This window comes from Vigna radiata, chromosome 7 (assembly GCF_000741045.1).
Source record: "Vigna radiata var. radiata cultivar VC1973A chromosome 7, Vradiata_ver6, whole genome shotgun sequence".
Taxonomy (NCBI): domain Eukaryota; kingdom Viridiplantae; phylum Streptophyta; class Magnoliopsida; order Fabales; family Fabaceae; genus Vigna; species Vigna radiata.
Genome location: NC_028357.1, coordinates 50,091,445 through 50,109,274, shown reverse-complemented (window position 1 = coordinate 50,109,274; position 17,830 = coordinate 50,091,445). Strand labels below are relative to the sequence as shown.

Genomic DNA, 17,830 nt, shown 5'->3' with positions numbered 1-17,830 from the left:
CAATAAAAAAGTTCAAAGGAATTGACTATATATCAAAAGATAAGGTTATGGGTAGCGATGGTGATTATAGAAAGTGTTTATTATATTTAAAGTTTTAGAAACATAATTGGTTCTCAATTTTATTGAAAAAAAAAATATTAGAGTTATAAAATTTTAAAGTTTTTTTTTTCATCAAAATGATACCTCTTTGGTAAAAAAAAAAAATCGATTTTCAGGAATATAATAAGAATGAATAATTATGAAATTTAGTATTTTTCTTTTTAAAAAATACTATTTATACTTATAAAATAACATAGATTGTGGATTTATATTTTCATTAAAATAATAGTTACGTCAATTATATAATAATAGTGTGATTAATAATAATATAATAATATAATAATATTTTATAGTAATTATAATATTAAATTGTTGATATTAGTCATGATACATAAATATTGTTCTAATAAACATAAGTTAAGTTGTTCGATAATAAATATGTTTAATGAATTTTATTTATCCGTATTTATTGGATCGGATAATTATATTACTTAAAATATGTCACAGTTTTAATTACGTAATATTTGTCACTTTAATCACATTATTGTATGGATAGAAAATTTTATTATATTGGTTTTCTTAATGGCTAAGTGAAACACTAAAGAAGATTATCTAAAGTTATACCGTGAGAGAAGGGAAAATACAAGTTTGAAAATTTACTCCCAACCAAAGCTATGATCTAAGTTAATAGATACCAGAAAGTCAAGGATTATTAAACTAAAAATTATGACAAAAAACAAAAGGAGTTTTTATTAATTACCCTTCATAATTTCATACTCCATCACGTTATAATAACAAAATTAATTATTAATTTCTTAAATAGTATTTTCACATATAAGCTGATTACATTTTAAATACTCTCATTATTTTCTAATATAAAACAAAAATAATATAAATTGTAATACTTTTTGAAAGCTCGAACTTTATATTTAACAAAAATTAATACCACCTTCTAATAGTTTTATAAACACAGTATCTACGGTGGATTTTATACAACTTCATTATTAAATATAGGTTTAATAATTCTGATAGTTTCTATTTACGTTAATTTTTTTCAATTAAAAAATAACTAAAAATATATTTAAAAAATTCAAAAAAATCACAAACTAACACGTGTCACTTTTTTTAACGGTGTTAGTACGAAACTAACGACAGTGACCTAATTGCTTCAATTTTTCAAAAATAAAAACCCAATTGAGAAAAAGAAAAAATAAAAAACTTAATTAAATAAAAGTCACCGAAAATAAAAACTATCAAACCTTAAATAAATAAACTATACATGTAACGGGGATGCTGTGTTTGAAATTTCATTCAACTGATATTTTACACATTCTTAGAGTTATTATTAATGGAATTATTGTTTTTTATATTTTACCAACATGTATTTTTTTAATTAAAAAATATTACAAGTTAATCTGTTCAAGGAAAAACTTGTGATTAATATATATGTATTGAAAAAATAAATTCTTAAAAATATACGTTAAATTTGAAGGCCACACATACAAACATACAAATGATGTGTCCATTCTTAAAAAATATTTATATTTATTGGAGTGATTAAAATATTAAATTGGACCTACTTTTTACTCTATTTATTGGAGGAAAATGAAACGGGTGAAGCCATTTTTGAAAGTGTCATCGATCTCTTTCACCCAGAAAACCGAACGTAGAAGAATAAATTAGAGGTCACATCATACCCAAATTTTAATTGAACATACAATAATTCTAGACATTAAAATTTATCTCAAGCTTGTTATCAATTGTTTCATTTTATTTTTCATATTCATATAGTTATTTTCATAGGATGATGAATAATAAAGTATGATTACATCATGATTAGTGTAACAAATAAAAGTAGTGCAAGTTGCAAAAAACGTGAAGAAAGCTCTCATCATACAAACATGAGGTGGTGTACAGTGATACTTTCGACACTAATCCATGACCAAAATAAAATACAACTTTATATCACTGTTCACAAATATAAAATTAAGGATAATGATATTTGACAATCTTTTAACAATATTTCAATATGATCGTATTATTTTATTGATTAGTTCAGATTGATATTTATGATTATTATTACTATTAATTGTAAAATAATTTTAAATTAATTATTAAAATATTGTCAAAAAAATATTATTAAAATATCATTATTTTAAAATTAAATTTTTATTACAAGAAAGGATCAACTAAAGTAGAAGATTTAATTGTGAAGAATTAAAATATTAACAAGTTAAATTTTTAAAAAAGGGTTAAATATGTTTTTAATCCCTATACCTTGAGGCGATTTTGGTTTTAGTCCATTTTCAAATTATGGTACAATTTAGTCCTTCAATTTTAAAAAACTCTGGTTTTAGTCTTTTTTACCAATTTTTTTTAACTTTATTTGTTGTTTCAAGCACGTTTAATTATAGCATTTGGATTGTTTACACTGGTTCACACATTTTTACTTCAATGTTAACTGAGAAAGGCGTTTGAAACCATAAATAAAGTTAAAAAAATTTGGTAAAAAGGACTAAAACCAGAGTTTTCTAAAGTTCAATGACTAAATTGTACCATAGTTTAAAAATAGACTAAAACCAAAATCGCCTCAAAATATAGAGACTAAAAACATATTTAACCCTTTAAAAAATAATAACACCGATACATTGACATATCGTGTATACATTTGATTAAGTTTGTATTCATTTAACTTGTTATTTAGAAACGAAAATTTTCTAAATCAAGTTTCGAATAATTTTCCCGTCAATTTCATATCATTAAGTAATATTTTATATAAATTGCAGTTTAAGTTACTATAAGAAAACAAAAATATTTTAATATAATGAAGTGAATTATTTTTCAAAATTTATTATATGATATATCATCCATAATATTTTATAATTTTATGACTCATAATATTTGATAAGTCGTATTCTAGTTAAATCTGTACTGACTGCAAATTATAAATTAAAGTTTTACATAATTTCAATATTTGTAAACTAATAGTTTATTTAATTGTTTAAAAAAGAAATATGGTTGATGCCACATCCAATTTTAACTAAGTGTAGAGATTTTAAAAAGTAAATTTAAAATTTTATTCTTAAGTTGAATTTATAAATTAAAATTTTAGTTATTTATCTTTTGAAATATTATTGTTCTTCTATGATATTTTTTAAAAATTGATCACCGTATTTAATATATTATTTATTTTTATTTTAAAAAACATACTTCGCAAGAATAAGAAGAGAGACGCATTTAAAATTTTTGTACTGACTTTTAAATATCATAATTAATATACAGCTATGATTCATTAATTTAAATTTTTAACGTGAAACAAGATAGAATATGGAGATCTATATAAAAAAGAGTTTATGAAGAATTGGTTAGGTTTATAATAACTTAATTTTAGGATGTTTCGTTATACCTTAAATATTTGAAGTACAACTTTTCAGCGAACAACATTGTTTGTATGTTACTTTATAATTAAAGGAAATACTTTCCGAAGTTAAGAATCAATAGAAAATAAGGAAAGTGTACTACTTAATTCAACCAACTTTAACATTAAAGGTGTCATTTATTTATTTTTCTTTTAATTTCACAATGTCCATTAGGCTTCTATCTAAAGTTAAAATTTTCAATATCTCAAATTTTTAATTTATTAAACTTTAAAAAGTTGTATAAAGATGAAATTTTCAATATCTCAATTTTCTTATTTATTAAACTCCAAAAACTTGTAATTTAAATAAGCCGTTTTGACATTACTATATTTTCTATTCTAAATTATTTCTTGTACAAGAACTACTTTTATTCTTTTTTAAAATATTCTTAATTCCAATTTTGTTTCTCCTTCTAAAATATATATATTAATAATTGTACACAGCGAAAAGTTTGTATCTATGCAAGAAAAAAGTTGCTTATTAAAATTTTAAAAATAATAATAGGAAAGCATTCTACAGAAAAAATAAACTTTTCATTTTGGTTTTATATAAAATAAAGCATATACACCTAAAAGAAATCACATTATACACTTAACAAATAAAACGTTAACGAAAATAATTTTAAAATAAATAATGGTATCTAGTTATTAAACATGATTTGTAAATTTCTCCATCTTTTCTCAAGACACTTGTAATTATAATTTGCATAAACTATTTTTCATCTTTCATCTTTCTTTTATAATTACCAGAGATTGAGAAGCTTAAAAGTTGAATTTTGAAAACTAAAACTCTATGAAGATTTGATCTGCAGAGAGAATTATTTAAAAGTAAACAATTATTTTACAGATAAAGTAGTTATAAATATGGATGAAGAAGTGGAATTGTTTTAAAGATGATAATATTTAAAAATAAAAGTACTTAAAAAAAAAAGAAGTGATGGAGAGTTTGACGTTGGGTTTGAGACAGTAGAGTGAATAAAATGGCTCTTGGAAGCAGAGAGACAAAACAACTTTTTGTTTGCTTTTTCTTTCGCCGTCCTCGTTTTTCTTCCCATTCATTAACCTTAAATTAACACCTTAATTATTACTCTTAATTTAAATATACCTATTTTCTTTTTTTAACCTTAAATGCCCTCGTTTCCTCCACCAACAATGCTAACAGCCGCGGGGCACTTTTGGGATTCAATTTCCTTTTCAATCTCTACCCACCACAAATCACCGTCTCCTACTCCCATCCCATATAATAACAATATTCAATTAATTATCATTCACCCAATATATTATTCAAAAATAATTACTATATAATATAACCAACACATATATAATTGGGGTTCAAGGGCTCCACCTCATTATTACTGCTTTTATAAATAAAAGAAAATTAAAAATACTTGATAGAAGAAAAATAAAATGGAGTGAAAATACTTATAAAAAATGTACTTTTAATAATTTTATTTTACAACTTTTTTCCAACCATTTGTATTAATTCATTTTAAATATTTTTTAAAATAATTTCAAACATACAAATAAAAAGTCGTTTCAATATTGTCGCCCCTCTATCTTCCTTCCTATATAATTTCTCAGTTTTCCTTTGCTGCCACCATATTGTTAGCCTCATTAGCAAATGCCAATAATTATATATATATATATGCATGTAATATTATTTATAATATAAGTTTTTAGTTATGTCCCTATCTCAAAATGTTCCATAAGTTCTATTCACAATATCTATAATAAAGTTGATGAGAAATTAATGATATTGGAATCTAGCTTAAAATTCCCAGAAATGTTGAGTGTTGCTTTAGTTATGTTTCTTAATATGGCTGTCAAAATGAAATGGAGGAGCTATGCAAACCTCTGTCTTTAAAAGAATTAAATGAAGGCATTCCATTAGGTCACTTTCCCTTAAGAGAAATAGTCCTTGGCTCAATACCCCTAAAGAGGACAGTGTGTCCTATATTTTCATGCCTATGCTTTCATTCAAACTGTAACAAAACTAATGGAAAGCAGAAACACTGTCATTTCTTTTTATACATTCAAGAGAAGTGATTAATGTACAAAAAGCAAAAAATATATAAAAAAAGGTTTAGAAATAAATTAAAAAAAAAAAAACAAAAGAGAGAAAGAAAGAAAGGGTAAAGATTAAACCCACCTTTTCTCTTGAAAACTACTTCAGGGACCCCAAGCACCCCAAATCCTTTCTCCGATGAAGCTAACAAACCTTCTCACCGACCCTTTCTCCTCACCTTCACCGCTGTCACCGACTTCAACCTCTCCGCCACCACCTCCTCCACTACCGCTCCTCTCGGGGAGCGGTTCGGCCGGCGAAGAGTGAAACTCGGAGCACTCGGGAGACTTGGCTTTGGAGCCCCTCTTGTTTCTCTTATCCTTTCTGGTGAGTTTCGCGGTGTGGGTGAGAGAATCTTCGAAGGCTTCGATGATTTCGTGGATGAGTTGGTGGTTAGGAGAGGAGTTCCAGCGCACCCAGTAGCTCATGTAGCAGCGAAAGCAGGAACAGTTAAAGAGGGGAGGATGATCGCCGTCCACGACCACCTTAGGGTTCCTTCGGTGGTTGTTGTTAGAGAAGTGGTTGTTGTTGTTGTTGTTGGAGGAGGAGGAGGAGCAAGAGAGGAGGTAAGCGAGAACTTCTCGGTCCTCCGGAGAGAGGGAGAGAGTGAGGGTGAGGATGGCGGAGGGGAGGAAGGAGAGGTGGTCGGAGATGGTTGGCGGCGGCGGAGAGGAAGAAGGGGAGGGGTGGACGGTTCCTTTACGGTAGAGCTTCTTCATCGTTTGAAAAAAAGAGAGAGAAAGAAAGAAGAGAACAAAAGTTTGAGGTTTGAAGGGTTGATGGACTTTTATTATTATTCTGATTCTCTTTCGATTAACTATTAACTATTACGAGAGAGAATGTGAATATGAAAAAGAAAATAGGTTGGGAGGCATCGGGTGCGGCGCAGGTGTTGGTGCGACCCAGCAGTATAGAATTGGACGCTTGTGATGGGTTGGGTCCCACGGCTGTGATTTGTCTCTGTCGATGCTTCGACATTTGTGGGACTTAATTACTCTGTTTCTCTCTTTCTCCAAGTTGGTATGGTCTGCAACTACCACAAGTACATACTTTCATTAGGGTTTTTGCTCCCTTTTTATTCAATAAAATCTTTCTCTAATAACCCTATAAATTAATAACCAGTTTTTGTTCTAAGTAATTTACTATAATCAGTTGTAGCCTTTAGTCCAATACTAATTATTCACTACAAAATCAATAACACTGAATTTTATGACAACCACCCAAGAGGGGATTCATGGAGTTAATCTCTACCAAACATTCTCGTATGCACATTCTTTTTCACAAAAACTATTTATTATATCTTCAACAAAAAATAACTTATTCGTTAAATTATCTTTTTCAATTGAACAATAGTTTGCTACTAATAATTGAAAAATAAAAGGAAATAAGTGTTTTTATTTTAACATAGACTATAATTTCTTTTAAAAAAATATATGGTATATAATTTCTAAAATTTAGACAGTATCTAATTCTTGATTCTGTCCTTGAAAGTAGGAACACGCTAGAATCTAACGATAAAATTTTCGAATAGATGATATTATTGATGAACTAAAAACAATAAAAGTTTTTTTTTTACTGAAATGAAAAGAATATTATTTTTTATATGCTTGAATCTATGTTTATATGTATATTAAAAAATAAAAATTCATGGGACCAAGACTCCTAGGAACTCAAATATTTGTTTGTATGCTAATCCAATGAGATATTTTTTTATTTAAATAAAAATATAAAAGAAGAATGTGCTAAAGTAACCTACTGTTGATAAGTTTTCCATCCATTTATCGTATGCATAGCATAAATGAAAGTATTAGTCAATTTTAAATTACAGTTGATTAAGTTACAATGAATTACATTTTAATTTATTTAAAAACAAAGGGTGTCTTTAATTAATACACTATTAGGATATTTAAAATTTACATTATCGATTAAAATTATGAATTTGATCTAAAATAAATTAAATAGAAAAAGTTCTTCGAAATTATCGTTGATTGCTATGCAAACAGAATAGTATCCAATTTTATGAGTTGAATTTTGTTTTATATATCCACGCGCAAACTTTTCCTTAGAATAGTTGATTTTTCAAAATAAAGAACACGAAAAAAATAAATGTTAATAAATGTTCCTAATTCAGTACTTATAATAAAAATTCCTAGCATGACTTATTTTTACTATTATTTTTATTAATACACACACACACTGAAAACACTAGTAAAAAGGATTAAAAATAAATATACTGTTAATTTATTTTTTTAATTGCTATACGCAGGTGTGGCAATATATTTGTGAAGACTTGTAGTTGACTATGACCATGCAGCATGCAGCACGCACGAACGAAAGTCTACTTTTTTTCAACATTATGTTTGTATAATAATTGAATTCATACACAATGAAGACTAGTTTTGATCCAAAAATAATATTTTTCTGGTTATAATATGGTTTACTTTTATAATTAAGTTATTTTTATTGACATATTTGTATTTGAAGCTTTATGTAAAAAGATTTGACTTTATTTTTTATTAAAATTAAGGTGAATTTCTATTTGAAAAATAAAACTTTAATTTTATTGATAAAATTAGAAGAGAAATGGCGTAATTGATTTTGTTTGAATTGTCATAATTTTTTCCTCCGTAAGTTCAAAGAATACGTAGATTTGAATTAAAAAATCAACCTTTGGAATGCGAATGAAGGATCGTTGACCAGTTGGTGACTGTGCGTTACCGTCGTCTTTTAACAAAATCTACTGTTCACACCGCAATCATTTGATAAATTGGTTTGTTCTTTCCAATTTCCAAAATAAATAATATATATTAATTTCAAAAAATTTTATTTCTACTTTATATATTGTTTTATAGCAGTAAAATACAATTTATTGCATGAATTTTCATTATTTATTTGAGTCCTTCAATAATAATCTTGAGAGATTTCAGATGTACTTATGAAGTTAAATTAATCTCTAGTATAGTAATCGGCAATCTGGCATGTCTATTTGTGCTATTTTGTATTATTTTAAAAAAATTGTGCTTTTATTATTATATAAGTTTTTCTTTGAATAAAAGTTAAAATTGATGTCTAGTTACACTGTTTTGTATTCTTTACCTTTACTCATTTAAAATTTAAAATTTTGTTGAATAAAAAGCATTTATTAAAGTCTACTTATATTTTTAGGAAAGATGTTAGAAAAGTTAAACTTCTAGAAAGTTATGTTTCAACATCACATTCTATCCTCGGATAGTTGATAAGTAAATCATCAATTTTATTTAAACAATTTTCAATATAGGATAACTATAATTTGTTCTAAAAATCTTTTAGTTTCTTTTTTATTAATATTTATATTGGTAAGTTAGTTGAAAGGAAATAACTTTTATTGTATCATAGTCCTATAGTGGTCAATCAACTTTCATTAACATGTACAAATAAGCCATCATCAAAATTAGACAATAGGAGAATCAGATCGATCAAGATCAATAATCAAGGCAATTAAGTTTAATACGGACTAACTTTGAGATAAAGAACTAGTTGATATGTATTTAGTACATAATTAATATTTGAACGGTTAATATTGAAGTGACTTTGACATAAGAGTATCTTTTACAAATATTTTTCAAACACTTTGGATGAACAGTTAGAATAGGATTCAAAATTGAAGATAATTTTTACACCTTTGAACTATTGTTGAATTCGATTTTACATTCCAAAACAATTATATTATTTTACTGCTCCAAAATCGTGATGTTTTTTCAACCATCTTTTAAGTTCTCTTGGAATGAAGACCACTTTTCAAAAGGAATTTATGTGTGCTGAAGTTTTATTTAAAGATGTTATGCTTGCAGGTTGGAATGATTAGGCTGGTCCTGAGAATTTAGAATTTGGTGATAAATTTTGTATGGGGTGTTTTAAATTGGAAATTGGTTTCTATTTTTTGATGGAGAAATGTTGCATGTTGAATCAGAAAATCATTTTGAATTGTAATTCGAAACTTGATAGAACAATGAAAGTTAATTTATTATTTTGAATGATTTGTCAAATCTTATTAAAATGGTTTAAATATGAAATTTGGGTAGTAGACAGTTGAAATTAGATATTATAAACTTGTCAGATAAAAATATAATTGATAAATTGTTTTTGATAAGTTTTGAAAATAACTAGTTATTGCATAAAATTTCTTTTTTAGTATTTTCGCTAAAATAAAATCTTTTTCACTCAAGCAAGAATGTGAACAAGTTAAATGTCTCACCAGTTGATGAATTTCGTTTAAATAAAAATGAAATTGAGATGTTGGTTTTGTCTATGTGGTGTTATTGGTCAAACAACATTTCCAAATGTTAGTTATTGTTTTAATTTAGTTATCAAAGGAATGAGGTTAAATTATGAATTTGAATGTGAATACAGTACATTGATGATTAAATCGGAACTTTTAGAATAAAAGTAGGCACAGTTGTAAACATGGTTGATTAGCATAAGTCGACAACATGCCCTTTTAGCTAGAGTAAAAGAATTTAGAATTTGTGTTTGAGTTTTATGATGTTTAATTGATGAAAAAGAAAGAAAAAAATCTCTTTTAATAGTATTGTAAGGGTATTTTAATTTGTCACATAAATTAAATCTTACATTAATTTTTACAAATTTTATTTTTAAATTCACTCTTATTCAAATAAATAACAAAAGAATTTATCTTAAATCCTTTCAAATCCATTTAATTATTCTCTTCTAAATTCATTCAAATTAACAAGGCAATGAAGAGATGTATGTTGAAGATAGATGAAATGAAAAGGCATTGGATGCTTGGAAAATAATTGGCATAAGATGCAGTTCTTTCTGACGTTAAAAAATGGGGTGCTTGATATGTGTCAGGTACTTCATACTATCATTTATTCCCAGAGAGTGAGCCCCCCTGCCCAATCCCATCTCTTCCCTACCTACACTCTTAAAACCATATACGTTCCCATTACGCACTTTCGATCATAACTAAACCCCACAAAATCACAATCATCTTCTACCAACGTTTCATAGTACATACTTTCTCATTTTTCTGCTGAATTTTACTGCATTATTCACCGCCACCCTCTCGTCTTATTTCAGAAAACTTCCAAATTCCAAAATTTACGCTCAATTCCATTATCATTATTGCCCATGTTTTCATCAATAATAATTATGTAAAAAGCAAACATCTCTGTTTTAAAGTAAATTGATACAACAGTCGTACACTCTATCCCACCAATGAAAAGATGATAATAGTGCACATTCGGATAAGCGTTTCCATAATTAACAAATTGAAATTGATTCCAATGTACTTTGTTTAGGAAATAAATTATTAATAAACTCAATATAAAATTCTTCATTTGATGTAACAGCTATTTAAAACTATTTTATTCCAAATTAGTTTTCAACCAATTCCTTACTGTTTGTATGACCCAACATGCTAGTATTTATCTTAAATTACATCAATAGGGTGTGTTTCGCAAACAGCTACCAGGACAGACGCATAAGGATGAAAGCGCTATGTGTTGCAGCTTCTGCGTCAATTTATGAGTTCACGCAAAAAAATTAAAAGTAGTGTATGAAACGTGCTACAAAACACACATCATTAAATCCTTTCAGGGGATCTACACAAGTACAAGCATGCATTTAGATTATGTTATTCCAGGCTGAAATAATTAATTGGAAGAACTTTGTAGGCGTGCCTTGATCCATGACTCGAGATACCGCAGCTCCTCATTGTTTATGGAGTGGGCAAGACCAGGATAAGCCTGCGGAGTGCCAACGAAACAAATGTCAACGTCGATGGACAGAAGGTGGTTTTATTGGAAAAATAACTGAATAGTTGAAAACATAGAATTCACCTTGAACTCACAACCAACGCCATTTTTTTCAAGGAAGGGGGGACCTGCATGTCCAGCTTCAAACAATACCGTTCTATCAACCATTCCATGGCACCATAGTATGGGTGTCTGTAGATATTTACATATAGTACGTCAAAAAGAATAAAACAAATGACAACTGCATTCCGCAAATTCACTTGAGTCAAATATTATTGTACGATATTGAAAAGGAAAAAGTCTCTTTAACAATTCTTTTTTGACAACTTTTTGACAACGCATACGTGACAATCTATGATTGGTCCGTTTCAAATATTTTTTTAAACATAAATTCAAACAGATCAATAAAATGATGACACGTGTCCTGTTGTAAAAAAATTGTTAAAAGAAAGTTGTCAAAATATCATTGTCCTATTAAAAACCCAGTCGACTGATGCCAAGTTATTCTGGTGACATGCTCAGGATACACCTAAAAGTGATTCTAAATTCTAATAACATAAACAGTTAAAGACTATGAAGTGTCATTGTTACAACTTCCAAGGAAAATTGAATATCGACAACATCAAGCCCCGATGACAAAAAACTAACAGCTGGCACCCATGCTTATGAAATGGAACTTTTGGATTTAGGTAGTTGGACTCCGAAAACTCCTTCATGCAATGAACAGGGGAATTAATACATGAATAAAACTCAGTTACACAACAGATTTTGATAGAAAAAACAGAATAGAGAGAATATTTTGTCTTTTCTTGAGCCCCCAGGCAAGGCATAAAAGCAAAAAGTGGCTATAGTACTCTGGCGTGAGAAGTTGCAGCAAACTTTTCCAACCAGCCAAATGCCACATAAGCTAATTTCTAATATGGAAACTGAAAGATAGAAAAATGAATTTTATAATGTGAATTATAGTAAAGCAGCTTTACAACAATTATTTATAAGGCGTAACATATGGAAACTTATGGAAAAAGTGCTTAACAATGGAAAATTATTTATAAGGCTGGGTGTACACTGATTGGATTGGGTTTCGACCAATCAAATCTTGATCAAATTGCATTGGATTAAGTCAAATGGCTCACAAATTTTTGAATTTGCTAAATTTTGTAATTTAAAAAAAAAATTGTTACGCTTTTTATATTGTTTTTAAATAAACATTATTTAATATTTGAACATTTTAATAATTTAATATTTTAAAAAAAACATTTAGTTAATAAAATAATGAAGTAAATTGAATAATAGCAATATTACTATTATTATTGATATTAATACTATTTAATAATTTTGGTTGAGTTAAACTAGATTGGTTCTTGAGTTTAACTTACCAAACCTGTCACTCAAAAGCAGAGATTTAGTTGGATCGGATTTGACTCGATCACAAAGAAAGCTTAATTTCACCCCAGATTGTGAAGTTTTGCTAGGAAGGTAAGGCAAATGAATACGGGTGGTTGACCATAACCACTTCATAAGGAGTAGCGTGTAGGGCAGAGTGATAGTTGGTGTTGTACCACCACTTAGCAAGCGACGCCCACCTAGACCATGAAGAGGGTTTATCTCTGAACACGTGCAGTGAGGATGTCTCTAAGCGTATGTTAACAACTTTGGTCTGACCATCACTTTGTGGATGATATGAAGTGGATTTGTTCAAAGAAACTCCTTGGACCTGGAAAACTTTAGCCCAGACATCGCTAAGATAGGATCCCTGATGCTAGGGAGACCATGTAATTTGAAGATATTGTTCAAAAGCAATTGAGCAACATACAATGCAGTATAAGGATGTGACAAGTGAGCCCATTTAGAAAACTTTGTCATGTGAAGGTGGAAAGCCTTCAATGAAATCCATGCTAATATCCAGAAATACCACGTTTGCACCTCAGACAAATACCACAAATGTTGACATTTGTGACATCTTGATCAGAATGTTCCCTCCAGATGAGTCATGCAGCCATTTCAATGTTATAAGTTTGAGATCAGAATTGGTACTGATAAATAATTTGCCTTTGCATCTAAGTTCTCCTCTATGCCAAGAGTATTTCGGATGCTTGTTAGGATCCCACATAAGCTCCTGAATAAGTACTTGAATACATATCATCAGCAGACCAACTGTTAGGTTTGCTCCAATAGCTCCATCTGAGCATTATTAAGCATCATTGGAAAGCTCCGGACTTTTGAACAACATATACTGTGGCTAGAAGCTCCCTCTCGTATATTGACATAGCTTAGTGCTTAGGACTCAAGGATTTGCTAATGTAAGCAATAGGGTGCTTATCTTGCATTCAAACTGCACCAAATCCAGAACCTGAGGCATCTGACAGTCTTAGAAAATTTGGGGATAGCCAGTACCGCGCTAAAATAAGAACATTTTTCAATCCTTGGAAGGCAGGCACTATTTAAAAATGTTGATAACATATATGTCAACGGTTTTGCAATTTTACTAAGTCCTTCACCAACCGCGGGTGACAACCAACCAAACCCAAAAACCTATGAAGCTGCTTTTAGGCCAATCTGGCAGTCCGCCACTGCCTGAATTTATTCATGAATAGGGTTGTTGGACTTTGGAACTTTGGATTTAGGGAGTTGGACTCCGAAAATCCCTTAATCTAAAGAGTAGGGGAACTAATTCATGAATAAAACCAGTTACAGAGCAGATTTTGATCGAAAAAACAGCAGAGTAGAGAGTAGATTCGTTATGAATACTTTTGCGTATCTTTTTCTGTGTCCCAGGTAACGCATAAAAGCAAGAAGTTGCAACAGTGCTCTGGCGTGAAAAGTTGCAAGAAACTTTTCCCACCAGCTTAATGCCACATCACCTAATTCCTAATACGAAAAATAACAGATAGAAAATAGCATGAATTTTATAACGTGAATTTAAGTATTGCAACTTTACGGCTATAGAAAATGCTCTAATAGCTTGATATTGGAACAGAAATAGAAATATAAGCTGTTATGTGTATTTATAGCCATGGAAGTGGTCTTCTATGTTGATCGGTGTACTTTGTTTGGATAATTGTTTCAAACTTCAAACAAAGATAAAGGCAAACTCAATATTTCCACGTAATCCTAGGACCAAGAGAGAGTTGGTACTGAACCAAACTGGTTGTGATAACCCTTTTGTTTTCCCATCCGAAATGATGATAATTACCCTCAAAGAAATTGAATGGAAAATAGCTAAGCTTGAAAAGAAAGGAAACCGAAGAGAAAATATTAAGGTTGGCACACAGGGATTAGTACCTGCTTTGCCTCGGGCGTAATTTGTTCTGTAATAGAAGAATTGAATGGAACCCAACCACTAAAGATTGCACCTCCACCTAAAGTTTTAGGGTACAGTAGAACACTAGCCAAGGTTAAGGCACCTGAAAAACAATATCACCATAAGAAAACAGTCTATATATATAAGCATGGCCCACTCTTCACAAGCAAATACATACACTGATCACTGACACACTCAAATAGAAACGGGAAGAAACGAGAGACCTCCTTGACTGAATCCACAGATAAATACATTTTTGGGGTTTACACCAGCAGCTATTTCCCTGTCTATAGTAGCATGCACATTTTGAACAGCTTTAAGTAAACTACTATCGTCATTTGGAGATTCCTGACAATAAGCAGAACATTTTTCAGCAAAAATATATTAGATCGGCAACATCATCCTGAGCGGGATAAGACTGACTTCTTCCCAACTCTAGTTGCTCAGCCAGAGCACTAACTTTTTTAGGAATCAAAGCAGTTGAACATAAAACAAAAAAATAAAAATAAAAAAAGGAAAAGAGACCCTCTTTAAGCTTGGTAAACAGCTGGCGCAGCCACGATAAAAATACAGGTAATGCTTTCAGCAAAATAATGTTCACCGTCTCACATTTTCTAAACCAAAAAAAAAAACAATTCAAGCCAAATGTAATATTTGTACTTCGAATGGCATTCTGACAGCACTTCGCAATACAGAAAATGAGGAAAAAGGAGACATAAAATCTCCTAACATTCTGAAAAAAGGGAAAGGATATAGCTTGTTATAGCATTTATCATTTTCACTTCAAGATTTTTGATACGTAAACAGACTTATATTTGAAAAACAGAGAGTTTACACAATAAATAATCCAGGAGAGAAGGAAACCAAACTTACAGCTGTGACAGGAATCTCGAGAATGTCAAACCACGAAGGCATTACAGAACCGTCTACAAAAAGAGCAAATAACAATAATATATTAATCATCTTTTAACATGGGAAAGCATGCGGCATTTTCATTGCATTGTAACTAAAGAACAGAGGATTTCAAGACTATCACGACGTCAATAAATCCTATGTAAGTAAATGCGAATATGCTGTATAAACTTTGATAGTAAAAACAACAAAGGGTACCAAATGGATATAGCGTACACCTATACGAAACAACATTAGCGAAGAGGCATCACTTAGAAATTCTAAATTTGTAATTAAGGATACCTAATCATTTCCTTGAACTCACGTAAGCTAAGATCTCCTAAAAACCTAAATTGATATGACAGGGATTGGCCTGTGACTGTGAGGAAAGAGCAAAAATCGGAACACGATAGTGTCGAATTAGGTGAATGAATATTCGTAGCGATAGGGTTAAAATTTGAGCAGAACATCGGGGATCTCTTGAATAGGTAGAGAAGAGAAGACGTACAGTTGCAAGTGACGGGGGCAGAAGGGGCAGAAGGGAAGGACCATTTGGTGTCTCTGAATTCGGGAGAAGTGAACAGAGTTTTGATAGGTTCGTTGGCTGGACCGGAGTCACCCAGACCGTGAAGCCACAGAACAAAGCTTCGCGCCCTGGACATGGAGGAGGAAGAGGAATCTCGCTGCAGTGGTTGTGGAGAAGAAGAGGGGTTTATGCTCTTTTTAGGGAAGAAGAGTAAAAACAGAATCGAGGTGCTTAATAGTGTAATGGTAAACTTTATCACCTTCATCTCTCTCACCTTGTCTAGGCCCTTCATTGCATTATATGATTATTACAATATTGGTATTTTAATTTACTTATTTACAACCATTTTAAGGTACGGTCCCTTAATTATTTTTTCTAGTAAAGCATGTTCACATGTATGGAGGGTTTATTAGAAAATAAACTTGTTTACTTTATTTTGCGAAAAAATCATAAATTTAATATCTTGATATTATTTATAAATACTTAAAAAAAGTTGTTCTATTGAGGTTAAAGTTTTGGATGGAAAATAATGATGTCTATTTAGAGTAATTAGTTTCCGTTAGAATAAATATATTAATGTATTTTGTTTTTAGTTTATATAAATTTATCTCATAAAAAGAAATTAAAAAGGAGATACCTATATATATACATAAGCACATGATGTGACATTCCAATTATATAGAAAGAAATACATAATCAAGATGTCATCATGCATAATATAGGAAAGCAATCAAGAGTAATTAGGATTACAGTCATCCACATGTGAAAAAATAAAAAACGTGGAAATACTAAAGTTTCTCAAAATATAGGAGCTAAAAAAAATATCTGAATAACATTAGGAGCTATGGAATTCCTAGGGAAACTAAGCAGCTGCGTCTTCATTCTCCTCTCGAGCGTTCTCCACAGAGACCTCATTCTCCTCTGCTCGCATCCAAAAATGGATGATCATTGCAACAGTAACACATACAACATACACAGACACAAGCAATGCAAGGGTGAGCTAATTATATAACACCATACAACTCAATTTAAGCGTGTAACATTCTAGAGACAACTTCACATCAAACAGTTTAAGAAACACAACCTAAGCATGTTAATTTCTAGACTTGACTCGTCCGGACTTTAAAATGATAGTCGGGCTATGGCGAGTCTTGCACCCGTGGTGACTTATGAAACTTGGGTTCCCCACCCTGCCACACTCACGAGGTTAGTCCGTTCCGGGCCTTGAGACATACTGGGAGCCCCCAAGACTAAGGACCTCCTACTACTTCTCACCACATGGTTCAACCTCTCTAAGTGAGTTTGATTGACCATTGAAGCGTCAGAATGATTCCCAAGGCTGAGCCCCTACTTTCATTTTAAAACACTAAGGATCTCACCGAGAGATCTTAAACCTTTGGAACTTGATATGCAACTTGGATCAGACTTCCATCACCTTATAACCATATACTTTTTACTACAATCAACATCCTTGTTTGAACACCACAATACAATACATTGACTCATTTATCACAAGTTATAAAAATAACAGCTTAATAAAATTTAATCTAAATTTATCAGTACTAGACTCTTTATAATTTGTCTCCAATGCCTAAACCCCTATACAATTATGAAAAGTTGTTTCTTTTAATTTTATTAAATTAAATAAATCATAATAATATTATAACCTTTAATCAACATTCTCTTTTATATATTATATATTATATTAATGAAAGTTAACATCATGTGCTGCTACTAATTTTATATGTATGGTTATATTGTATTAATATAATTTATATTTACTTTATTTATTTTATATTTTTATAGTTTGTTTAATTTCTAATTAGATTCTCCA

The 17,830-nt window shown here is 30.1% G+C and overlaps 2 protein-coding genes and 1 long non-coding RNA gene across 6 annotated transcripts in view; all 3 read right to left on the bottom strand.

Annotated features, from left to right (window-relative positions):
* Positions 1-5,316: 5,316 nt before the first annotated feature.
* Positions 5,317-6,631, bottom strand: LOC106767630. Its single transcript, XM_014652559.2, has one exon. The coding sequence runs from the start codon at positions 6,239-6,241 to the stop codon at positions 5,627-5,629; it is 615 nt and encodes a 204-aa protein (XP_014508045.1). The 5' UTR covers positions 6,242-6,631; the 3' UTR covers positions 5,317-5,626.
* A 4,236-nt stretch (positions 6,632-10,867) lies between these two features.
* On the bottom strand, positions 10,868-16,288 carry LOC106765623 (probable carboxylesterase SOBER1-like). Of its 4 annotated transcripts, none has more exons than XM_014650310.2 (6): positions 15,979-16,288; positions 15,453-15,505; positions 14,804-14,927; positions 14,561-14,682; positions 11,363-11,470; positions 10,868-11,269 (listed from the first exon to the last, which is right to left on the bottom strand). In XM_014650310.2, exons 1-6 carry the CDS (start codon positions 16,286-16,288, stop codon positions 11,177-11,179), a joined length of 810 nt encoding a protein of 269 aa, XP_014505796.2. In that variant the 3' UTR covers positions 10,868-11,176. The 4 variants fall into 4 exon arrangements, 3 of the variants coding, with proteins under 3 accessions (XP_014505796.2, XP_014505797.2, XP_022639868.1); XR_002668885.1 differs by lacking the exon at positions 10,868-11,269 and adding an exon at positions 12,655-13,628; XM_014650311.2 differs by lacking the exons at positions 10,868-11,269; positions 11,363-11,470 and adding an exon at positions 11,677-11,988.
* Positions 16,289-16,783: 495 nt separating this feature from the next.
* The window catches only part of LOC111242005, a 2,590-nt gene continuing 1,543 nt past the window's right edge, over positions 16,784-17,830 (bottom strand). Inside the window, exon 3 of the long non-coding RNA XR_002668450.1 lies at positions 16,784-16,917. This is a non-coding gene — a long non-coding RNA (uncharacterized LOC111242005). The remainder of the gene's footprint in view (positions 16,918-17,830) is intronic.

What these genes read in the sequence shown, in the direction of transcription:
- LOC106767630 (XM_014652559.2), bottom strand. Translation starts at nt 6,241, where the DNA reads ATGAAGAAGCTCTACCGTAAAGGAACCGTCCACCCCTCCCCTTCTTCC.
- LOC106765623 (XM_014650310.2), bottom strand. Translation starts at nt 16,288, where the DNA reads ATGAAGGGCCTAGACAAGGTGAGAGAGATGAAGGTGATAAAGTTTACC. An exon ending in CTGTGGATTCAGTCAAGGAG is followed by an intron (nt 14,683 to 14,803) that starts GTCTCTCGTTTC and finishes ATTGTTTTTCAG; the next exon opens with GTGCCTTAACCTTGGCTAGT. An exon ending in GCGTTGGTTGTGAGTTCAAG is followed by an intron (nt 11,270 to 11,362) that starts GTGAATTCTATG and finishes GGCACTCCGCAG; the next exon opens with GCTTATCCTGGTCTTGCCCA.